General features: G+C 41.0%; 2 protein-coding genes across 3 annotated transcripts in view; one reads left to right on the forward strand and one right to left on the reverse strand.

Moving 5' to 3' along the window:
• RAP2C (RAP2C, member of RAS oncogene family) overlaps positions 1-24,786 on the reverse strand; it is a 149,937-nt gene that overhangs the window by 75,495 nt on the left and 49,656 nt on the right. The window lies entirely within an intron of this gene.
• STK26 (serine/threonine kinase 26) overlaps positions 3,804-24,786 on the forward strand; it is a 33,525-nt gene continuing 12,542 nt past the window's right edge. The window contains exons 1-3 of one of the 2 annotated variants that reach the window (XR_007509381.1): positions 3,804-4,160; positions 4,270-4,388; positions 20,453-20,683. Coding sequence is in view for 1 of the 2 variants with exons in the window: in XM_049827398.1 (XP_049683355.1) it covers positions 4,347-4,388; positions 20,453-20,683 (273 nt within the window). In the remaining variant the exon portion in view is untranslated. The remainder of the gene's footprint in view (positions 4,161-4,269; positions 4,389-20,452; positions 20,684-24,786) is intronic. The other variant, XM_049827398.1, reaches the window with a different exon arrangement.

A 24,786-nucleotide genomic window follows, 5' to 3' on the forward strand; every position in this document is an offset into this window, starting at 1 on the left:
TGCTGTCACCATGCTGGGAACAAGGGGAATGTCTGCTTTATGTCCGGACACTCACCTGTGCGCACCCAGGCTGCAGGAGGCTGGAAACAGCCACGCCAGAGCACAGAGGCAACAGGGAAGGTCGGACGCTGCAGGAGCTGGAGAATGAGGGGAGGCAAAGAGGACTGATCCAGGGTGTGGGAAGGAAACTGGAGGGCAAAAGTGGATGTACCATGGTACAGTTTCTAGTCCAGCTGCAAGGCTTTATAATTTTAATTTATTAACTGGATACAGAAATATCAAAGTTGTAAATATGAGATTAATGAGAGCTACATCTACCTCCCATGCTAGTGAGTATCAGCAGTTTCTACCAGCAGTGCTGGAAATTCTGCAGCTGCTGAATAAGTTGCCTCTAAGACAAAGTGATTTCCCTAATGCCTGTGAATCAGAGACTGATTTATGTCAAAGAACAGAGGAATTATATCCTTGCAAAAACATTTTCATTCTTCCTTTTACATCTCTGGTGTTCTCATTAATGGAATAAATATGCAGCCCTTTTTTCTTGATCCCAGTCAACTTTTAACCTCCGCAACATCTTCGGCAAGTTGTTTCAAATGTAAAAACATGAAAGGCATTTAATTTTACCCGTTTGGGGTGCTGTACTCCACTTTTATGTGATGACCCATTAGCTGTTCTGCTTGTATTGAGAGAAAGGCACAAGGAGAAGAATTGCGGAGTTGCCTCTAAATGCATCACATGGGATTGACACAATGAGCCTGGGTCAGTGCTGCATCAGCCAGCTGAACTTTGCAAAGACACTAAAGGGTTTAAGATACCCAGATCCACCCTGATACATAGCAACTGGGCATCACATTTCCTAGACAGATGTGTGAGTCTGATCGGGTCTTTCCTAATGGCAAGTTTGCATAAGCTCTGGCAATCAGACACCCGCTCCCTCCCTCACCCCAGCAAATCACTATGAGGAGTCCCTGGAGTCCACAGCTGTAAGATGCAGTATATTTCTATTTAGCAGCGTAAGTAATTTAATTTTATTCATTTATGTTTGGGAGTTTTAGAGAAATTTCTACCACTTTTTGTGGTAGGTCTAAACCAGCTAACATGGTGCAGGCACTCTCAAAGAGCCCAGTGTTTTTACTAGCTCCCTGCAGTCTTCTGATGTAAAAATAATTATATTTTCACACCAGCAACACAAAAATAGTAGTTAAACGCACAAAACAGTAGAAGGTCTGACTTGGGTCACATTGCTACTGTGAGGCACTGCAGGCTGTCCTAAGTGAACTATAGACACGTTTTAAGTCTTGGAAAACAGCAGCAACAGGTATTTACAGGGCAGGCTGGGAGGGCGCACGGAAGGTCTTTCATACAGCAATATCAGCAACTGACCATCTGACTTTCTTAATGCACAAATTAGAACTTGTTAATTACAGAGTGGCATACAATATTACAACCCTTTTCTTAGATGTTATGGTGCCAGCCTACCTCACTGCACAGCCTGGCTCAATGATTCAGTTGTTACGTGACTGGCTGATTACTTAAGATTTCCTGACAGATTTTCCTCCCTGGCTTCGCTCACCATATCATCCTGGGGCTTTCTGCATGAGTATGGCATAAACAAGCATTGCCTTTTTGCAGAACATTTTGCTTCGTGTTTTTGTCACTGCAGTTCTCTCGGCCAATCTGCCATGGGTGGGAGATAACTACAGATATAACTACTGAGGAGAATACCTTATCACATGCATAGCAATTGTCCTGCTCTTACGCTATTAAATAAATTTGTTACAGTCCCTTTCATGTTATATTAAGCTGCATGCAGGTCAGAAATGCATAAAAGGCCAAAAGTCTCAATGTACAGCCCCAAAACAGGAAGCGTGGATTGGCAATTAGTACTCTCTCTGATACGAAGTAAACAGGTGCCTTCAAGAGGGAATATGTGAGGGAGAGTATAAAATCCCGACAAGGCTGAGATAACCAGTTAGTGGGAATCTGGTGAGAAAAATCAAGGTAACGAATGGATAGAAAAAGAAAAGCAGAGCCTCAGAGCCAGAAGAGGAACAGAGGGCCTGTAACGCATTAGCAGCATGAAACAAAAACCGTCTGTCATGGTTTAACATGAGGTTTAATATGAGGACATCCTCATACTTCATTTGTCAGGATTTTTTCCAGTGGTCATGTTCTAAAGGTCATTAAAAGATAAACGGAGAAGTGATTTTTAGTGTGTTTGAGCAGAATGAACCAGGCAGAATTCAGAAGTTCCATGAGTGGCTGTTCATTCACTTATTTACTGAATAGTAAATAATACATAATTAAGAAAGCTTTTTGTCAGTAGAAATCCCCCTTTCTTCCCAAAGGTTTATTAATCAAAAACATTTTTTAATTTAAGTATACGGTATAAACTTCCCAAAAATACTTAACTTAAATATTCCACCCGTTAAAATGACCTCCTTACAGGCTCCTAGGTAACTTAAACATATAGAACTATCACATAGAAGCCTTTTAAAGTCATGTTATTTTTCAAAAGGTGCAGAAGAAAGTAAATATTTCAGTAACAGTAAAGGCTTAACAAACTGGCAAGTTGGAAAAAAAAATATTCCAGCATGAGCCACGAGCCTGTCCTTAACTAACATCACTGTGAGTTTGTTTTTTCGCTCAAACCACACTGAGTTAAGGATGGAAAGACTGCCTAACTTTGAAATTCTTGGCTTTGGCCTGTTTTAACACACCTTACTTTAAACAGAGGTGTTTTGTGTTCCTTGCTACAGTGTAGTATTTCTCAGAGTTGTAAGGGAGGGAGACGGCCTTCCGTCACATCCCTTCCGAAGGGACCCTCCCTCTGGATGGGGTAGCTCCGGTATGGCCAGCAATCCAACATCTCCAGCTTACCTTACGTTGTCTTGGGTTTTAGGCCTAAAAATCTGTGAATTTAAGGGAAGTCCTTGCATACCTATGAGGATATTTGTGACAGGCCCGTGTGATTTCTATATTCTTGCTCCGAGGGTGAGGGGAAGACCAGTGTCATAGAAGATGTCATTTTTAGCTTTGCTTGAGTAACTGGCAAAGTTTTCATGTATAAGAATGTGAATCACACACACGAATAGGTGACTCATGTATGCATGAGGAAAATGTCACCGGAAAACAGTTATTTTCTCCTCCCCAGGCCCCGGCAGAACATGGGGGGCAGCCCAGACCACCGGGGAAGACGAAGGTGGTGAGGGACAGAAGTGTGCGCTGGCAGAGCCCTGCAGCAGGCAGGCCTGCTGGAGAGCTGGCCTGGGTAGGAAACATCCTCCCGGGGGGGCAAGGAAACCAACCAGGCCAAACCGGGAGCCAAACCTCCACAGCCGCCTCGGACTTGCCCCGAGAGAAGACACCACCTCTTTGTGTCGCGAAAGCAAATAAACCCCATAAAGTATCCACTCCCGTTACTTGCCCCTAAGCGTGTCTGGGGCGCAGGAGCCGGGGGGGGGGGTAACAGGCGTGGTGGTGACGGGGCGTCTGGGGGTACAAGGGGCTGAGGCCGCGTGTCCGGGGGTACAGGCGCTGTGACAGTCTGCGTGGGAGGACAGGACCCTGTGACAGCGCCTGAGGGGGACAGGCCGGCGCGACAGCGCCCGGCGGGGGCCCAGGGTGCCACGCAACGTCGCGGGCGGCCCCGTCCCAGGCCGGCGCTGAGGTGGGGTCGCCGGCGCTGAGGTGGGGCCGCCGCCCGCTCCTCCCTCCTTGCCCCGGTCCCTGCCCGCCCGGCCCGAGGCGGCCGAGGAGGCGGGGGCAGCTGAGGCCGGGGCCCGTGCGGCTGCCGGTGGCTCCGCCCCGTCGAGGCCGGAGCTGAGACGGAAGAAGCCGCCGCTGCCGCCGCACAGCAGCAGCCGCCGCCGCCGCCTCCTCTAGCCTGAGCCCGACATGGCGATCTGAGCCCAGCCCCGGCCGTGCTGAGAGCCGCCACCCCGCGCGCCTCTCCGGGGGGCCCCCCGAGCAGCCGCTCCCCCCCGCGCCGGGACCGGGGAGGGGAGCATGGGCAGGGCGAGCGGCGCCAGCCGGCAGGGCCGCTGCTAGGAGCCCGGCGGGCATGGGAGAGCGGCGCTAGGGACACCCCCCCACCCCCCCCCTCCCCGGCCCCTCGCCGACCGCGTCGCGCAGCTCGGCCCCAGCCCCGCGACCGCGAGGTGAGCCGGCGGCGGGCGGGAGCTGCCGCGGGCAGGGCGGGCCGCGGGGGAGGGAAGGAGGGAGCGCGGCCCGCGCTACAGCCGCCTCCCCACCGCTTTGTCCTTCCAGGCCCCGCCGCCGCCGCCCAGGAGCAGGGAGGCCGAGAGAGGGGAGCAGCGGGCGGCGCCCGGCCGCCGCAGCCCGCCATGGCCCACTCGCCCGTGGCGGTGCAAGTGCCCGGCATGCAGGTGAGCTCCGCGCGCCGCGCCGGCCCCAAAATGGAGGCGACGGCCCGGGCTCGGCCCCGGGCTCCGGAAGCGGCGCTCGCGGCCCTCGCCGGGCGGAGGCCGCCGCTGGGGAGCGGGGTCCGGGGGAGCCGCGGGTGGGCGAAGCGGGGCGGGCGGCGCGGCCTGGCCGCGGAGAGGCCTCGTTCGGCGGCCTAGGGAGGAGCGCGGGCCGGAGCCCTCGCCGAGCGAGCGAGGGAGGGAGGGATCGGGAGGGAGGTTCTCTGAGGTAACGGGAGGCCCCGGAGAGGCCCCGCTCCCTCGGCGTGCCCCGGGCGGCCGCGTACCTGCAGCCAGCGCCTCAGAGGCGAAGGGTCTCCCCTCCCTCCCTTCCCCCTTTGTTCAGGGTTGGCCGCCCTGCATCCAGGAGCACGTCAGGGCTCCTAAAACTGATTAAAGGCGAAATGAAGTTAATCGCGGGGTGCGTGGGTGTGCTGTAAATGACATATCAGGCTCGCTGGCAAGCGTACGTCCTGCAGGACTTCCCCACCAACATGCGCTTGGCGCTGGGCCTGTAGCGCCGCGTCGCCGGGGACCTTGCGATTAATGGGAAGGTGGTAAACGCGAGGTCCGGTGGCGTGATACGGCGGAGCGGCCAGCTTGCTGTGGGGCGGCCGTCCTGTCTCAGAAGCTTACACCTCTCTTCGGCTGCGAATGAGGCCTGGCGTCGTTTCTGTATGTTTGTGGTATCTGCTTAGGAAACAAGCAAGCTCCTGTGTTACTGGCTTTCCTAGGAAAGGTGGAATGAATATCTCTGACTCTTCGTTTTTAGTCGGCTGGACAATCTAATGCAAGTTTGGTCAGAGATCTTTATCAAACACGAAGGAGCTGAGGACCAAACTCATTTCGGGGTTGATTTTCGCTTGTCAGACACTGGCAGCCCAGTCGGTGTTTTGAGCTTTCTCGTTAACTTTCGGGGTAGTCGTGCCTGTGTAATATTGGAGCTTTTTTCAGTTCAAATAACATAGAAGCCTTTTATGATAAATCTCTGTGTATGTGAGACGCGTACAGGAAAAGAGTTCAGGAGGTTTCAGAATAGGAAGTTGAAACTTCTCTTGGGCAGGTATCTTCATAACTTTTAGAAAGCACAGAATTGATGTATATACAGTATTTTTATATTAATTTAGGCCAGTTACAATACCAAGGTTTGGTTTACCTTTCTCATTTCTAATAATTTGCAGGCTTTCTGAAATCAGTTAAATTTTGGTCATCCACTGACTTTCTGTTAGTATAAGAGGACATAAACCACATTTTCTCAGCCTCCTCGGTCCATTAATATGTCAGGGTTACCTTTGTATTGGTACATCCTAAATAAATTTTTTGATAAAAGCTTTAGAGGCTTTAGCCTGAGCTGCTTTATTTATATTCTCTGGGTCTTTAAGTGTGTTTGTATTTGGGAGACTTCTCTTTCAAAATCCAAGTTTGTCAGCTTCTTATCTTTATATCTGCTTAATGTATTGCTGTCCTATTTTCCATAGCTGCCCTGTCATCACAGAAGGACCTTGAAATTATTTAAGGCCCTGTTTCCCATTGTTATACCAATAAACTTTATGTAATAGCATACTTAGTTCCACTAGTGTTGTTGTTAGTTTAACCCAGACCCCTTAACATATATCTGTATGTTTAAAGCATGTTTTTTTAAACTGCTAGATATGTACAGCTGCATGGAATTAAAATACATTTTTTCCCTTGGTGACTTTTTTTAATGAAGGCTATTACACAAGTCCTGAAAGTCTTAGAATACAAAGAAGTAGAACTTAGTACAAAATTATTCTGCTTGCTCTTTTTTTAAAGAGTCATGATATTTTGTTTGTTTGTTAATTAAAAAAAAAACAAAAAACAACCAACCAAAAACCTGTTCTAGAAGAGTGTGGTAGTCTGAGGTATAAGGGTTGCTTCATTTGGTTTTTTAACCTATTTGAACTATTCAGACAGGATCATCCAGGTGATGATGATAAAAGTGTCCCTGCTGCTGCTCAGTGTTAAAGTAGATGCATGGTGATAGATTGAAGGAGGAATGAACAGGTGGTTCTGCGATGGAAGAAAATGTAATAGTTACATTAAAACTGTTACTGTTGGAAAGTGCCTGTAATGTCAAACCCCTTGTTTTGTAGTCTGTGTTGAAGGAAGCATTTTATTGCCAGAAACTGAATTTGCCAGAGAATGTGTTACAGGTCTGAAGTTTTCAGTTTTACTGTAATCTTATACTTTCCCTCCCATTTCATTATACAAAAAAAAATTTAAAAAAATCCAGAAATAATGTATTATGTAATTCCCATATGCCAAAAAAAGACTATGACAGTTTATCACCAAAGTATAACAGAAGCTTTTTTGACTGTTTTAAGATCCTTCCATCTTATGAAGAGTCAGGTTCCCCTTAAAAAAAAAATCCAACCATGGAAAATTACAGAAAGTCACATAGAGTTATTTTGGTGAACTTGGAGTCTGGCTTTCAGTACCCTGGCAACAATGGAAGACCTAGAGGTAGTATTATCTGTTGCCCTTATGAGTAGTTACAGAACCATTTGTTTATGTAGTGGTTGTGTTCTGTTTAACCTGTCTTGTGTCCCTAACAAAACCAAATTTTATACCTAACAATTCTTGCCTGTGCAAACAACTTCCTAAACATGTTCATTTTCCTCACTCCTTTGGAAGGGCTCCACTTGATCCAATTGTATGATGTTAACTTACCCAGTAGCCAAACTTCTAAGCCCATTCAATAAAATCAGAGTACTCGGTGAATGTGTAAAATGAGTGCTCTGAAGATGAGCATGATACCCCAAATTATGGCATTTCACACAGAATCCAACATGAGAGGGGAAAAATGAAAGGTTGATGGAGCTCTGTGGGCACGATTAAGGTGTCCTGGTTACATGAAGTACAGTTTGCAATGAGTTTGAATGTCAGGTTGGAGATTTTATTCAGTAATGTCACTGTAACTTTGTTCCTTGGGATAAAAATATTCAAACTAGTTCTTAGTGTGGAATACTTTGAGATTTCACAGTGAGAAACTTGGCCGCTGGCACTGTCTTCAATGAATCCTGCTGAACTTATACATAGCATTTCTGGGTATAGCTTGTAAGATAAATGTTAGAGCCTGTCTGTGTCTTTTACCAACCCAGGGTCTGTACTGAAAACGGAGCTGGAGTGAAGGTGTTGGACCCCTTATTAGTAGTCCTACACTACTGCTTTTCTCTTGCCCAGCAGGCAAGATGCATGATTCAGAGGGTTATGTTTGTTTCAAGTGATCAGAAAGTTTAAAGCATGTCAGTCATTTCAGATTGATGCGTTTCTGATGAACTTATGTTATTGGCAGCCTCTCATACGATACTCCAAAACCTCTTTACAAATAAGAGGCTGGAAACTGCTAACTTATAAGTGAGTAACAATTAACCTTTCTAAGGTGGACAGTGAGAAATTTCTTCTGTCTGTCAGCATCCTAAATTTCCAAACTACTCTGTAAAGTTCAGCAATGGAGCATCACTCAAGTAATAAATGCCTTTTTTAGCTGGTAGAGTTTTTATGTATAAACTTTCCCTTTTCCTATTCTGATTTGTTGTGCAAAATCTTAAGTCTGTGAAACATTAATTCATTAACTGATGGAAATGTTGATTCTTCTCATTTGTGTTTCTTCTTGTCAGTATGTGTGTCTGTGGAACCTGGTTTGGGGCTTTATTTCTCTTTATCTCTGCTATCCTACTCATCTAAACACTTTTTGTTTCCTTTCTCATGGCTTTGTTGGTATCTCCTGGTCCTGTATGGCAGTAGTTGTGAGTGCAGCCAGAAAGGTTATTTAGACCTGATCTCCATCTGTTTTTATTGGCATTCAGGCTATCTTCCGATAAAGAGCCTAACTTCCTCTAAAAGCAGAGCAGCCAGAAGCATGTGACGTGTCAGCCAGTGTACTCTGATTCACAATTGAAGGATTGCTTGATTAAATACAAACTTGGATGTAAAGGTGAGCTTTGCTCTCTGCGCTGCCAGTTAACAGACTGGCTGTAGGGCGCTGCTCACTGAACATACCTGAGCGTGGCAGCTGAAGAGTCCTCTTCTTGCAGGATGCTCAAAGGTAGATCAGTTAATGTCTAGTTATTGGATGGGTATAGAAAGATTAAAGGAGAGGTAGCATTTAATTTTGGAAATGGTCTTTTTCGTAGACCTAGAAAAAAAAATGTTTTCTCTTAAATTAGTGCACCTGTAGAAATGGGCTCTTTATGTGTGGTGCCTAAAGCTAGTATGGAAGTGTGTCAGTTTTCTAATAAACCTTTTGCACTGTAGTTACAAGAATGTGACTTGTGTTAAGAGCAAGGTGTCTATTACTGTGAAATACTTAAATGTTTAGAGGGTGGGCATTAGAGGAACTTAAACCTTTGAAAAAAGATTTATTCAAGGATCGTTAATTTATTCCTCTCCTAGGAACTGAGCTGTATCCAGATGCTTCTACAGTGAGTTTGAAAAGGCTTTAAACTTTTATTATTTGGAGATATGACTTACTTAAAGGAAACTGGAAAGTCTAGCACTTGCAGGACAGCGGGAGGCTTCCACAGTGCATAGAAAACAGGGATTTCTTATGATTAAGCTAGGATGGACTCCAGTGCTTTGGTGATGAATACCTTGTCCAATTTCAGTTCCTTGATTTGTACTTTGAGCCACAGTGCAGGCAGACTGCAGGAAGATGGTTATTTTAAGACCTGTGGAGAACATGCCTCTTTGCTACTTGAAGCAGATATCCATTAAAATATTTGTGGAATTCAACACTGCGGTTGTTCCTTTCCTGGTCATGCTTGATGTACAAGCTGTATCACATCTAATAGTAGTCTGCTAACTCAGCTCAGGCTTTATTAGCCGAACTTGGTTCTTCCATCTTGTGCATTGTGATAAGTTACCATGATGACAAAGAAAAGTAGGGCTCAGTCATACTTGTACAGTCTTACTGTTATCAAAGGAGGAGGATAGAGTGAGCTCTGGGAAGTGTTTGATACATGGGAGCTGTGTAGGTATAATCAGCTGGAATTCAGCAGATGCTTTTATCAGGCTTAGAAGAAAAAATCCACAGCAGTCTTTTACTAGTATTTTTTGTGCAGATTTTACAGTTTTATACATGCATTGAGAGCACTGACCTGGAATTCAGAGGCAAATCTGCTGAAGCTGCAGAGAGCACATAAACCAAACTCGACCCTTCTCACCTTAATTTCTCTGCTGTTCTGTACCATCATATACTGTCAGTTTTGGGAAGAGGATAATTTCCCCCGAAAGGTGTAAAAACATTACACCTGAAACCAGACTTTAACTTTTAAAAATATATAATTGTTACTTGATTCTCTAGTGGGCTTTTTTCTGTAGAATTTAGCATTGAAAAGATTCACTGCTGTTTTTGAACTCGTGTCTGAGCTTTACAAGTCCTGATTAAAGTTTTAGTTTTCTTTTCTCCTTTTCCTCAAAAAGGAGACTGTATAGCAAGTAATAGCTCAGTAATGTATTGCAATTTGTTAAAAAATGAAACGAAATTTTTTTATTTAGATGCTTATTTTGAGGGGAGGTTTGTTTATATATAGTAACTTTGTGGCACACCATGAAGAGTCTGTATGACTGAATGTGCCTCTGCAACAGTATTTGTCATAGGAGACCTATGAAACATCTTAGTGAAGATAGGCAAGCATGCTAGCCTCAGTTTTCATTGTTTTCAGTGTCCTGAAAATACAGTTTTCAGTCCTCTTCAAAAGTGAAAGGATAAATTTTAAACTTGTTAGTAGAAGTACCACTTGTTTGCTCTTTGGTGATTACCTTCAGATTTAAGAAGGAGTCACGAACTCTGAAAAGTGATAAGAGGCTATTTTGTCTTTCATTTATTCTTAGGGACTGAATCTAATAATTGACAGAAGAGTTCAGGGGTGGGTTTTGGGGGGATGGGGTTGGAGATGAACAGTACATTTTGAAATTCTTTTGTAACATATAATTTTCTGGCTTGATGTAATTAGTGGCTACCTGTATGTTGTCTTTGAATAACGAGTTGGTGAGGTGTGTATCATGTCAGAAGTCACTGTTCCAAATTCTGCTATTTCTTTCTAACTTACAATAATTGAAAATCAAATTTCTTCCTAATACTGCCTCACTAGTTTTTACTCTATTTAAAGAACTGTCATTTGTTCTTTAAATTTAAACTTCTAGCAGTTCTTCTAGAACAAGTCTGTTCTGCTGATTAGGCAAGGATCACTGAGTACACTCCTTAGCTCTGAAGGAGAAACTTAAATCTCATGGGAAGGGTGCCCATCTAGTGATATTCACTGAAATCCATTCTGCCAGAGGAATTGCTAGCCAAATAAATCTGGCAAAAAGAACTCAATCAGAGAAACTATTAAAAGGACTGACGAGGTAACAGTAGCTGGCCGGTCTCATTCTTCCTCATATCTTGTGCATGTAGTTTTGCAGAGATAGGTTATGTTGATTAGGTCTGTAGCTTGGGAAAGAGCATGGCTTCAGCTTAGATCTTCCTTTGTGGAGAAAGCTTTGAAGAACTGCGTAGTTGACTCTTAGAAGTGTGAAGCCAAGTTTGTCTTGCCAAAATCTGGATTTGAATGGTCTTGATTGAAGCAGAGTATCTGGAAAAAGCTTTGTGGTGTGATATGTCTTGGTTCTGCATGAATTCTATATGCATCGATGAAGGAGAACCAGGAATGAGAAATGTTAGTTACCTGCAGGTTTCACGCTTGAGCTGTGGAAGGCGGAGTCTGAGAGCCCAGGGTGGCTTCACTGTTTTCATGAACAAGAAGTAAAGAACCGTGTGTTCAGTCCCAAAGAATGTGGGTTGTTTTTCTGTTTCCTCCCTGCTCCCCAGTCTTTTGCAGGCTTTCCTTTCAACTGCATACTGTTATATGTTCTGAATATTTGAATAGTGTTGACAGGAGGGCAGGGGGGTATCAGAGGGTGTCTATGCCTTGCTAGATGTCAAGTTGTATTTCAATACAGGCTTCTGTGTTGGGAGCTGAATGCAGAGTAATAAAAACACTGTACAGCCTGAAATGACCGTGAGTGTTGTAAAGTGCCTAAATATAAAACACTGAATGAAAAAGATTGCATTTCTGCTGATGCAAATCAATTAAAAACATGTAGAGAGTTATGAGGGGAGCAAGAAGATGATCTTGCTGTTGATCTCTCACCTAGGAAGGTGTCATCTGGCAACCGGTCATAGCAAGAACATTTTTACATTCCTGCACAGCTTTATTCTAGCCTAGTTGGCAAGAAGAATCTGAATTTTTTTTCAGGGTGTTCCTTTTCCTCCCCTCCCCCTTCCGCTCACCTTTTATGTAATGAGATGCTTTGCCGTGCTATGAATGAGCTGCAAAGTAATTGAAAAAGGAGTTTCCTGAAACGGGCAGGTTGGTTCTGGCAGGGTAGGTTTCTTCCTGTGTAGCTCATTTTGGAGTTGTATTTCTGGTTTTTCATTGTGTGCTTCTTGTAGCTTCAGGTCCAGTAGGATTGATAGGATCAAGGGCCAGTATTTAAGAGGAGAGTATGGCTTTCAAACTTGTGGTCGTCCAGCCTTGGGGAGAGCACAGAAATCCAGGATTCTAGTAGACTGGTGTGTTTGCCTTCCTTTCTCAAAATGGTCCCTACCAGAGCTAAAGGAATGGTGTGATACCCTCTAACCGTGTGTTCCCACTTGGGTTTCACTCCAGGCGGTGATTATGCCTGGAGACTTATCTGGGTAAATAAACTTGTGGCCTGCTCTTCAACCCACATTGTGTTTTGGAGCCATCCTTTTTCAGCTAGTGTTTTTCTGCCTTGCTTTAATTTTATTTAGCCTAAAAATAAGTAATGACTACTTCAGGGGAGAGATTTAGCAAAGATACTTACGTGTGTGTTAAACTTGAGGTCTTGTTGCTGCTTTCTAGTTTATGAACTGGCAAGTTAAAAAGCTGGATTTTGTTGTTATTTTCATTCTAGCTGGATTATAGTATGAGTTTAATCTCATTTACAGGGAGAAAATCTGTGTATCAAGTTCTAACTTGCACAGAAAAAAATGCTAAAATGGCTTCTAAGATAGAGCAGCGAGGAGGCCTGTAAAATTAATGTAGCAGTTGCCATTAAGCTGTAGGTACTGAACCTCTAAAAATTAAGAAAATGGTCCAAATGCTGTAATGGTATAGTTTATTGCTGGCAGAGTTTTGACATAGTTGTCCCTTTAAATGGGTGTGGCAAAAAAATTGTTTACTGATAAGCAGACTGCTTGCTGAAAGGAAAGGCATACTGCTAAAAGCAGGCTGCAGCCCATAAATGGTTATTTTTCCATATTCCTAGTAGATGTGGTTTTTGTAATCTCTCTGCCGATTAGGTTTTTCAAAGCAGTTCATAAAATGGAGAGATTACAAATGTTCTTAAGCAGTGAGAAATTGCAGTAGTCCTCTATCTTCTGACTTACAATTCAGGTGTACAGGCAGTTAGTTCATTGAGGTGGGTTAATTCCCATTCAGCAGTCACTTGTCCTGCACTGTTCAACAAAGGAGATTACATTTGTTTTGAAAGATCAACTTGTTGAACTCTAATAAATGCAGAACGGAGTTTGAACACTTTGGGATACCAGAAACTGTTAATTTCTTGAACTGACTTCTGTCTCCATCTGAGGATGTCTGTCCATCCTTATAGCTATAGAGCGTTCAGCCACTTAGGTCTTTTGCAAATCATAGTAAAGACCTAGCCAAATAATTTGTGCCCCCCTCCCTCCTTAATTCCTCTGACTCTTTTGGTAGGCTGTGTTCTTCAGAGATGTGAGCAGACTGAAGGATATGCAACTGTATGCAGTGGCTTGAGGATTTTTTTTAAAAGGTACTAAGTGGTTAAAAGGTATTGATCTACAGAATGGAAGCTAAGTGGGACTCAATTTGAAATGTAAGGATATTCAGAGAAGCTGAAGTTATAGAGAAGCTCGCTGACCTGAGAAATTTCTCTTTTTGTTTCCTCAATGCAGAATACTCTTCATAAATAATTGGTGTAAATTTTTTTAATTGTCTGTGTCAAAGAACTAGTCTTTGGGAGATGTGTTGTTATTCTTTCTTTTTGCTTATTTATACTGTTTACTAAACTTCTTCATGTTGTGTTACCGAAGTGAAAGAATGGCTAAGAATAGAGGAAGTGAGTTAGGTGGTTTCCATTTTCAGCACAACGTACAATTGACAGCTTGCATCTGCCACAGGTCAGAGAGGGTTTGAAGGTGATTCTTTTCTTAAAAATCTGACAATGGATGGGGTTGAATGCTGATTTTAAAGTTTTGATAGTCATATGCAGCTCGCCTTATGGCTGACTTGATGAAAACAAAGCCACGTGGGTTTTTTGCTTGCTTATTTTTGCTTTTGTTTTATATTGAAGTTCTCCAGGTTCTCACTAAAAATGGCAATGAGTCTTGGCCTTGTCAGATAAGGGAGATGTTTCATAAAGGGTGTAACAGAGTTCAAGTCCCATTTAAGGATAGCAAAGCTCAGATGTAGTTTTTGCTACCTACCATGTAGAAAAGCTTGATAATGTAGAAGTTTGATACTTTATAAAATCAAATTGTTTCATTGTTAAAATAGTTGTTGTTCTTCAGTATGTATTATACAGTTCCAGTAAATATAATTAAATATCTACTTCCTGATACTTGAGTCTTGAACAGGACTGTAGGGTAGCATCAGAGTTTAGTTACATGCAAAAGTCACTGAGAAGCAAGAGTGTGTGTACAAGATTCAGAAAAAAAGATGTTTACAGGTTCCACCCTTGTTTTGAATGTCTGCAGGTTCGTTTTTTTTCCCCATTCTTTGTAAGTAATAATGGATCTGCACCTGTGCCTTCATTAACTTCAAACTATTTAAATTTTTATGTATATGCACACATGTGCCTATGGTACTGCTTGTGTGAGTAACTTTTATTGTAATAGGACTTTAAAATAAAATTGGTGGGGGAAGGTGGGGAGGAGCTCCAGGAATTAAAATGTATCACTACCTGTGATGGCTTCATTGTGAAGTAGTAAAATGTTCCTTATGCAGGTAAAATATGGAAATATATATAATTTTTGTGAATATATATTGTTATATAGTAGAATATGCGTGGTGTGTAATTAATGTGTGTATATATAATTTCTGAAACTACATGCAGATAGTGTATGGAAAGATACTAAACTAAGAAGAGTGTATCTGTTGATTAAGACTTTACTCTAAGAAGTGCTGTAGCCTATCAGGTTTACCAGTCTTACTCCTCAATTTCAATTTTTTGGGGGTCTGAACAGAAGAAGAACTTAAAGGTACTTTATTGTCTGGGAATTGGTAAAAGTCTATGAATGGACTGGTTACCTATGATTTCAGTGTCTTCAAACCAGATGCAGTGTTTTGTATGAGTCAGATAAATGCTAAGAATAGATTAAATGTCTTAACTTTTAATCCGTTTTTCTTTTATTGACTTTCAAGTGTCTTTTTTACTCATTGTTTTTCAGGCATTCGTTCTTAAGACAATAAAAGGTATCTTGGAGATTTTACAGATAATAAACTAGGCCTCATAATTGCTATTTAATTTTATTGTTAGCCATAATTCAGACAGTGCAGACAGTGGGACTTAAGAGAAATGGTGCAGTGCATGCTGGCTTCAGCAACAAAGTTGGCATGCATTTCTGATCTGGCATTTTAATGCTGATGTAACTGTGAGGCTGCACAACAAATTAATTACTGGGGTTGGAGGGTGGTGGGGTGTGTGGGTTTGGTTTGGTTTTGTTTTAAATGTTTTGTCATAACATAACCTCATTCTTTTCCTCAACCTTTCTGTAAGACAGCCTTTTCATTACAGTTTGCCTTTGGCTTCTTCCTGGCTGTGAAGATCAGGTTTTTGTTTTAGTGAGTAGTTGCTTGAAATGATGGTCTTTTAAACGAACACATAATTCTGATGGCTTCCAAAGATACCAGTATGTGTTAGGGTGCGGTGCCATTGTAGTGGATACTCAAAAAACATATGAGTAGACATGCTAGTCTTCTCTTACCAACCTTTTATAAAATCTTTTGAGCTAATTATTGCATCTTTATCTAATGTGTATTTGAGTAATGTGTCCCAATGTAGGTTAGCTAGTCTGTAGTACTGCTACAATTTTCAGGGAACTTCTGTTCCAAATAAAGCCTGGGAGATGCTTGAAAATCCAGATAGTATAACAGAGTTTCTTAGGTTTTAGAAATACTATTAAGATAACAGGATATATGTTCTTACATTGACAGACTGTTTGGAGGAAATCTCACAAGACTGTGTTAAATTATTTGCTTTGGGAGACTTTGAGAGGATCGTGGTTTTGATTTTGTTAGATACAAGGTATTAGTTCAGCCTCTGCCCAAGATTCTTTGAAGCTTTGTTTTTTCATCCAGTTGTACCTTAATGAAAGTGCCCTTTAATGAAATTCTTTAATGAACCTTCTTAGAAGACCTGTTACTGTAAAAACTGTCCTGCACTGACAGAATCTGAAGCAGTCTAACATTGTTTCTTCTAATTTGGTGTATGCCATTGGATATCTGTATAATCTTGGAAATTAGACACTCAGTGTTTAACTTTGTTTCAAAGGAAGAATGCAGAATTTGGAGAACAGATAAGTGAAAGGGTTAGAGGTGGAAAGGTGAGTCAGCCAGTCAGTCTTGTAGCAAAATGCAGCCAGGACATTGCTGCATAGCTGTGTTTATCTGAGGAGGAAAAAAAAAAAAAAAAAAAAAAAAAAAGGCTTATATAAGCTATATTGGCAGAATACTTGATGCATGCAAGTACTGCAGGTATACCACCAAAAATTATGCTATCGTGTTTTTTATTTGGGGTTTCTGAGCAGGTTGTTGGACTAGATGACCTCCTGAGGTCCCTTCCAAGCCAAATTATGCAATGATCCTGTGACTGTATGTGTACATACATGTGTGTATAAACACATACAGTAACGGCACATGGTTGTATAAGAGATGAGGATAGATTTTACTGAACACTAGCACAAGCTGTATAGTTGTGCTGGACTGGTGAAATGGTGGACTTTCTAAGCTATGCAGAGGGCTTGTATTGTCACGCTCATGCTGGTACTCTTACTCATGCTGGCAAGATTGAAGTTGGCATGTGAATGTGCCTGTGCTTGTCATACTTGTTGCTGCTTTTGTCTGTGGAAACGGGCTAGGGAGGGGAAGAGCAATAGATTCTCTTCCTGATTTGTCCACTTATAGGTGTTATCTTCGGAGAAGTGATGATGGAGTCCATACACTTTCTATTGTATTGTTACTGCGTGTTGCCCAACAGACATGACTCCCCATAGAAACCAGTATTTATTTATTTAAAAAAACCCAACCACCAAAACAATAATTCATGCAGGCAACTTTCAAAGCTTCTAAACCTTTTTCCTGTTCAATGACAGATCTCTGAAAAAACAGGGAATAACAATTGGTTGTTTTGCTCAGGAGTGTTACTAGTGTTAGAAATCTTAATTTCTACCATATTAGAAACTTAGCTGGTAGCTGTGCTGCAAAAATTTATTGGGGGGGTGGGGGTGGCAGCAGCATGTATACACACACACTTTTATTTATATAAAATATATCTCCATCCTTTTCTATACCAGGAGAAGGAGGATGGGCATTACTGCATCATATAAATTTACCTTTGTTTAAGAAGTAGTCTTTTAAAATGTTGGAGTTTGGGGGGGGGGGGAGGGGTTTATTAGTTGTAGAAATACATTCCTGTAAAACAATAGTCTGAAAGACAAGGAAATTAAGAAAGGTAAAAGCAAATCTGTTTCAAAATGCAGTCTTTGTTCTAAGGCCATGTTTTAAGTTATGTAGTGTTCTAAGTTTGAAGCCTGTCCAAAGGACATTATCTCAATATTAGCCATAGTTGGTCAGAAATATTTGCCCTTATCCTGGAGTGTCCTGCAGTCCCTTGTCAGCCTTGGTGAATAACACAAGCTGTAAAGCTGACTTTGCTTGCTGTGAGAGGATTTTCTCAGAATAGAAAGATGTGACTTTTCTCTCTAGTAGTCCCGCACGGTTTGTTCTCCTTTGATGCCTCTCTGTTCCACCTCTCCTTCCCATGGAGTTCTGCGGTGTCAGGAAGTCCAGCCGTGCCCAATCTCTCCCTGTACTCCAGCACTCCCACCTAATGGCATTAGGAGTTGCTGGAACTTAAAATAGCCTTTAAAGCTCTGATTCACCTGAAGTAGCTTGGGGAAGAGAGTTTGGAGGCCTGGCTTGTTTTGTTGATGGCTGTTAAGTGGGTGTATAGGATTGAGTGATGTGCATTTCCACTGAGGAGCCCAGAGGAATTTTCTGCTTAAGGTTTTTCCCCAAGCAAAACCTGAGTGTTGCCCTTTGAGTTCATCAGATGTTTGTGAAGGGTTGCATTAGCTGACTATGTCTGTGATTAAATTGCTTTTCTTCTATCTGTCTGGAAGTGTTTTAACAGGTTTCATCTCAAATCAACAATAGCTATTGGTTAGTATGAATGATTCCTGGAATCCCAGGCTCCACGTGTGTCTCAAAATGAAGCTAGTTTTTGTGAAGATGAGTATTTTGGGGTTAATGAAAAGTTTTGCCAATCCTCGCTCAACTCTGTTGTTTCTTGTGTGTGTGTGTCTTTGTTATTGTAAATGGAGAACTATCAGTTAATTATTACTTGTTGCAACTAATGTAGTTCAGGAGCGCATTAGATTGCTAGCTAAATGACAGTTCTGGCAGCTTAACTAGCAGCAGGGAAAGACTGGGTGGCAGTTGCTGCTGCTTTTGCCACACCTGTTCCTAAAATAATTTTTTGAAACACAACTGAAAATAGACTTTAAGATTTTTTTTTAATTATTTTTAAATTTTTTTAAGGCTTATCGATGGAAAGATTGCAGGTCTTGATGCAGTAGTGTGTGGTTTATGGCAATATGGCTATCTTTAGGCAGTTTGAAGATTTAGTGGTGGTGGTTATTGGGTTCTGTTTTTTTGTTGGTTTGTTGGGGGTTTTTTTGGTCTGGCTAAAAGGTTTATGAGCACCCGAAGCCTCCAGTCATTTTTTTTTTTGTCCCAGTATAATGATATTAGTTGTCCCAGATTTCAAACCAAGTAGTACTTTTCATTTGCTTTGATTATGTATGTGTTCATCTTTTAGGTCTTTCACTGGATCTATCAACAGAAGGAAAACCCAAAAGTTTTTGCTTAATTATTTCTTTGAAGGTGGGGATTTGGGTTTTTTTTTGTGGGTGTTTTTTGGTGGGTTTTTTTTTGTTTTTTTAATGGAGCAGAGCAGCAATGAGTTCATAGACAAAGGGAAAATTCCTCATTCTTCTTGCTTTAATGGGCTGCTCAAGAACAGCAGTGTGTCTTGTATATTTGCAAAATCTAAAAATCTAACTCCACAGATCAGCATGAATCTGCCATACTACTTCATGTTCCTTCCTCTTGTGATAATGCAAATGACAGCTTGGTATATATGAGCAGTGAACTGATTCCGCTGAAAATAAACCTGACAAATCATATGGTTAACTCTCAGCTAAATCTGTTTCCTGATTCATCTCACCATATTGTGGAATAAATTCTGGTTCTGGTAGAAGGGAAGAAGTGACAATAAGGGCCCAGTAAGGAAATGAGACTGTCCATTTTGGACTAGGTTACAGTAGTAATGTTTTTTTTTTTTCCATTAAAGATTTTTGTATCCATTTGCAAGAACACTAGTGTAAAGATGTTTCCTGGAGTTTCATGTTGATACTTGAGTATTTTGTTATGTAGGGTAGTCTGTACCTGGGGTTGAATGTCTGCTTTTGCCAAAACTGTCACTTCTTTTGCTGGTTCTGAGTTTTGGAGTGTGAGAAAGATATAAAGCAAAGCATCTCTTTCATATTTTCAAATGTTGCTATTGAATCAGAGGGCCTTTTTGGGCAGATGTTTCTTGATCAAAGAGTGATTTGTGCAATGAGTTGCCCAGTTCTGACAGCAGTAATATGTTTAATTCTGTTGCTCTGCAAAGCATGGGCTGTTCTGTAAGCACATCTGTCTCACCTCTTAAAAACACTTTTCTGTAAACTTTCTTACTATGGTCTGAAGTTTTGTGTTCTTAAACTGTGGAGCAAGTTGTCTGTATCCTTCAGAAGTCACTGCTGTGGTTTTTGGATACACAAGGTTCTCTAAGCAGCTATGTAGCATGCTTTATCTTGAAGGGAAAATGAGAACTTGCTTCCTTTTTGTTTCCCTCATGACTACTTGAATGGAGCTGAGAAATTTAAAATATTTGTATAATAATCAGTCTGCTGATCTTAAGAGTACTTGATCAACAGAGATTCCAAGCCAGGTGTCCTCAGCAGTGCTATGCTGCCTGGTGCTCTGCTCCCCTTTTTAAGGTGTGCTTGGGTGATACCAGCCAGTTCTGATCACTACCTCAGTTTCAGTACTCTGCTCCAGCCTTCTTATTCCTTCTTAGAACATATTTCAGCCACTTTTGCTCTACTTTTTGTCAGCACTTCTAGCTGTCCTGAAGTCGCCTGATCTTGCTGGATCTTAGAATCTGCCGGTGAATACTGGGTAGTGCAATCTTCCCACAAAAGGCTCCGCGCTGTATTACTTGATAGGATGCTTTGTCTGCCCAAGGCTGTTGGCCAGGTAGAAAGCCCAGCCTTTTCTGCCGGGGTGATGGATGACGTTAGTGCTTCTGTGCCAGTAATTGTATTCCCCAGTATTCTGAATTACTGAAGAGACAGGATTAGTATTAAGAACAGCTCTATTCTTTCATTTTAAAGGGTTGTTATGTGGGGAAGTGAAATGAGGTTTGTACCTGACACCCTCTCTGGTGAGGCTCATTTACCTTTGACATAATTCCATAATGTATGTTCAGTAACTAATAGCTGAATTAGAAGTTAGTGTGCAGGAAATAAATTTATCTGATGCCAAGCCTTCTAGTGATGATAAATCTGGATTACATGCCTCTTGGGAAGTAATGAGGGCTGATAACTTGGAAGTAAATTAAGTAACTCGTGTATTTCCCCCCCCCCCCCCCCCCCCCGCCCTTGCCCCTTCTGTTTTTTTTCTTCTTTCTAGAACCATAGAGCAGACCCAGAAGAACTATTCACAAAACTGGAACGCATTGGGAAAGGCTCCTTTGGTGAAGTCTTTAAAGGAATTGATAATCGGACACAGCAAGTGGTTGCTATAAAAATCATAGACCTTGAGGAAGCAGAAGATGAAATAGAAGATATACAGCAAGAGATAACTGTTTTAAGTCAGTGTGATAGTCCCTATGTAACAAAATACTACGGATCATATTTAAAGGTAATGTATAGTATGGTATAAAGATTTGCTAGCACCAGGTTGTTTTGAATGCCACTAGGAAAAAATTCCAAAACTGAGCAAGAGTTATCAGGCCAACTTGACTGGTTTTTTTAGTAGGTCTTTGTTCTTCTTTGAACAGAGCTTTTCACTTGGTTTTGCTCCTCTTGCTGCTTGCTTTTTGAGGCTGGAATTTGCACAAAATGTCTAGAGAATGAACAGAGTTGATAGGGGATTCCTCTTGCTATTGCTTTTGGACCTTGGTTTTCTCTCCTCCCTCCACAATTGCTAGCACAATTTTGTGGCCTTTCTGGGAAAGGAGAAAGTAACTTCACAGCTATAGAACCAAAAACCTTTGTCTGATATGGAAAGAAACACTGCACCACGTAGAGATGCATTGGTATTTACTCAGCATAGTAGGCCTGAGACAAAGTAAAACTGACATTAGCAAAGTTATGTAACCGTTGTGTGAAATGTTATCTAAGGCATAATTTAAAAACAAACAAAAACCTACAGAAATCCAAAATGTTGAGTAAGTCTTTTCAACTTGCAAAACTGTCCACGTATAATCAGCTTAAATACCGCTTAAATGATCTGCAGTGCATACATGTTTTAGATGATTTTTTAAAAAACTAAACTCACTTAATAAAAGCTTAAGTGTTAACCATGGTTAGAGCTGTCTTAAATGTCTGGGGTTTTTTTGTTTGCTTGCATTTGGTTTTTTTTTGTTGAGCTTTTTCGTTTGGCTTGCTTGGGTTTGGTTTTTTTGTTGGGTTTTGGGGGTTTGTGTGGGGTTGTTTTGTTCTGTTTTGGTTTTTTCCCCTCTTAAGGTATAGTGGGTTTTTGACATTTTTCTAAAGGCAGATCTCTGAGAAACGTTCCTGTGTCACACTTGTGCTGTATCTTTAGTGATACTATAAAGTATTTGCAGAATTTATTTAGTAGTGTTCTTTTTAGATTGGGCTTTTTTCTTTTTTAAGTTGCCAAAGTATTCAATCTTTCATATTTAATGTTCAGTGGGCAATTTAATTTGCTGTACTCCAAATGCTAAATCCTCATTTTGACCAAGCTAAGACAGCTATGGTGGCTTTGCTATTTACTTAGTTCCTCAGTATTCTGTGGGTTCTTCATGCTGAAGTGAACATGCAAGTTGTCACTGATGTCTCATCTTCCCTTCTCTTTACTGGCCTCAGTCAGTGGAATTTTTGTTTTGTTTTTTTTATTAAGTGATAGAGCTCTGAGATGTAGTAGAATTTACTTTCCCGCATCGTAGTATATTAGAACAAGCTGGTTCTTCTCCAGGTAACTTCGAATTCAGCTAGCAATGTTCCCCTGGAGCAGTGCAAAAATGGTACTGCTGATCCAGACATGATCAGGTTTTTTTTTACAGTCCTTTATTTTCTGTGATGAGCTAAGTCCTAAACATTATTCTCTTGGGTATCCATAACTTTAACTTTGTGTTGTAAAAGCCCAATTGTTTGCCCTGAAGTACAAACAGGTCAAGGTAAATCTTGGAAAGTGTTTTTGCTTGGAAGTGGTTTTGCTTGGAAAAGTGTTTTGTTAAACTTCAGAATTAAACAGTGATTTCAGCAGCTGTAAATGGGGAAATGAAACCTTGATTTGGTAGGGGTTTGTTTTGTTTGGTTTTTGTTTTATTTGGGTTTTTTTAGGGGTTGTGGGTGGAAAAAGCTTTATAAGTGAGTCATGGACTGCATAGGGAAAGAAAATAGTCTTTTCATTATTTACAGTAACATAGGTACTGAAAGCAAAAAGGGTATTGCAAATCTGCCCAAGTACCTGTGCCTCACAACAGTTTGTCTTTGGCCTTATTAGGCAAGTCTTCCACTTTTTGCCCCTTTTCTTAGATATGCAAGTATAGTTATTCTACCAGTGCTATACAACTATCAACTTCTGGTTAGGGTTTTTTTGGTTTTTTTTTTAAAAATTCCTGGTGGATAGAGGATCATGCTAATGCTGCAGTACTTTCCTTACCACTGTTTGAGTTCTTTCCATTTCTATTCTAAATGGATAAATTCTGAAACATTAATGCTGTTCTCTTGTTTACTTTTCACACTCCTAAGGTTTTTGGGGGAAGAAAAATCTCTGTGTGTGGAGCCTGGGGAGGTGTTTGTGGAATTTTGGTAACTTTCCCATTCCTTTAAGAAATTCCTCTTTAAAAAAAAAAACAAACCACCCCCCACCCCAAACCCAGGAAACGCCCAAAACTAAAAAATGGTTCACAGGGTTGTTTTTCATCCCAGACTAGCATGATAGGTAGTTCTATTGCTTGCTGTTCCCCAAGTAAATGAATAAAAATGTCCACAAATAAATGAGTATTTTTAGTTCTGTAATTATAAATAAATAAAATTACTGTTTCAGTATTATCTTGGCTCTAAATTTTTCTTAGGCTAGATTTATCCTTGGTTACTAATACTAGATCTTTCAGCTTCAGATTCATCAGGGGAAAGAGTATATTAGCTTTGCTCAATGTGCAAAGAATCTTTTATGCTGCCTTTTTATCTTACTAATAACAGGTATTTCGAGAGTTGTATCTGTCTACTTTTTTTTTTTTTACTTAATTGCTATAGCTTTTCACTTTTTATTATCTATTACTCTGAGAATGGCTGTCAGCCTAAGTATTTAGCTGTGTAGTACTTCATTCAGAATTTAATTTCTCTATATACTGTAGACATCTCTTGGAAACAGTGAAATAGGTACAGTTGTGTACCAAATGATTGTATAATTAAAGGTTAAAGAACATTGAGGTTAAATTCTGAAAATTAACACATCTTATTTCTTACAAAGCAAAGTCCTAGGCTGCAAAGATTAACAGCAGTTCGCTATGGATATGACTGGTAATGAAGATCACTTTCATAGTGGTCCTGTAGGTTTGTTGGTGAATACTTAGTTTTATATATAATGATCACTGAAAATATTCCTAGAAATACCTTTTAAGATAGTGACTAAAACGAGCATAAGCATACTGTAAGTAGAAGGTATTTCAAAATTTAAGAGTTCTTTTTTTCCTTTGCATCTTTATTTACAGGAAAACAAAACAGTTGACCCAGTCTGCTGTCCTCTTTCAGATCATGCTTATAGAATAGAAGTAGTTTACTAAAATATATTAATTATAGACGTAGCTTTCTCTGAAGCTCTAGGAATGCCGTTAGAAATATTTTTGAGTTTTGCAGTGTTTAAATCAAAGAGACTTAGTATTTTCTTGACTATACCAAAGCAAACCCTCAGTGCAAAGGCATTCAGGTTGCCTACAATACTTACTGATATTTCTTAGCTGAATAATCTAGAGCTGGTTTAAATCTTTAAATCTGATAGGTTTTACTTCGAAGAAACTGCAGCTGAGACCATGTGTTGGCTTCAGGTTTTTCACATGTGCCTCAGTTCATCCAGCTGAACTGCAACGGAACATCTTCTGTTGTAACTTGTTTTTTTAACCAATTTTAAGTAAGCTTTGAATAAGCAAATCATTCTTGTCATCAGTTTGTAGTCAGTTCAGTTTTTCCTCTGGTTATGATAGCATATTTGATAATTAAGTTTTTTAAAACACAAAAGAAGAGATGTTAACTGTGTGTGTCTTCTAATTGCAAGCATTTCAGATGAGAGATTTTATTTTTGTACACTCTGTTCTACGTACTCTGCAGCTTTACAGTTTCCTCACGCTTTAGGATGCAAAGCCAGCCTTGTGGCTGATCAGTATGGAGTGGCCCAGGCTCAGGGAGCCTGGGGCTTACCAGCTACATGCAGGCTCTTCCAGATGCTCCTGCTACTGAAAGGGGGAGGGGAAGAGTGTCTTTTATTTCAATTGCTTGACTTCCTAATTTGTAACTTAGTCAGCTCAGCTGATGCCATGTAAGATACTCTTACCTTCTGCAGCCTAGCTGCTCATTAGCTACAGTTTGTACATCTGACTTGTAAATGTGATTTTAAAAATATGGACAGTCCCTTAATATTTTTACCTAGCAGTGCAATGTTATTTGTCTGTTGTCAGATATTTTACTCTTTAGAAACCTTATTGTTGGTACAAGATGGCAAGGTCTACTTCCCTGAGGTTCTTGGGATAAAGCTGATGCCAGTTTTCAGTTACTGTG

This window comes from Accipiter gentilis, chromosome 24 (assembly GCF_929443795.1).
Source record: "Accipiter gentilis chromosome 24, bAccGen1.1, whole genome shotgun sequence".
NCBI classification, from domain to species: domain Eukaryota; kingdom Metazoa; phylum Chordata; class Aves; order Accipitriformes; family Accipitridae; genus Astur; species Astur gentilis.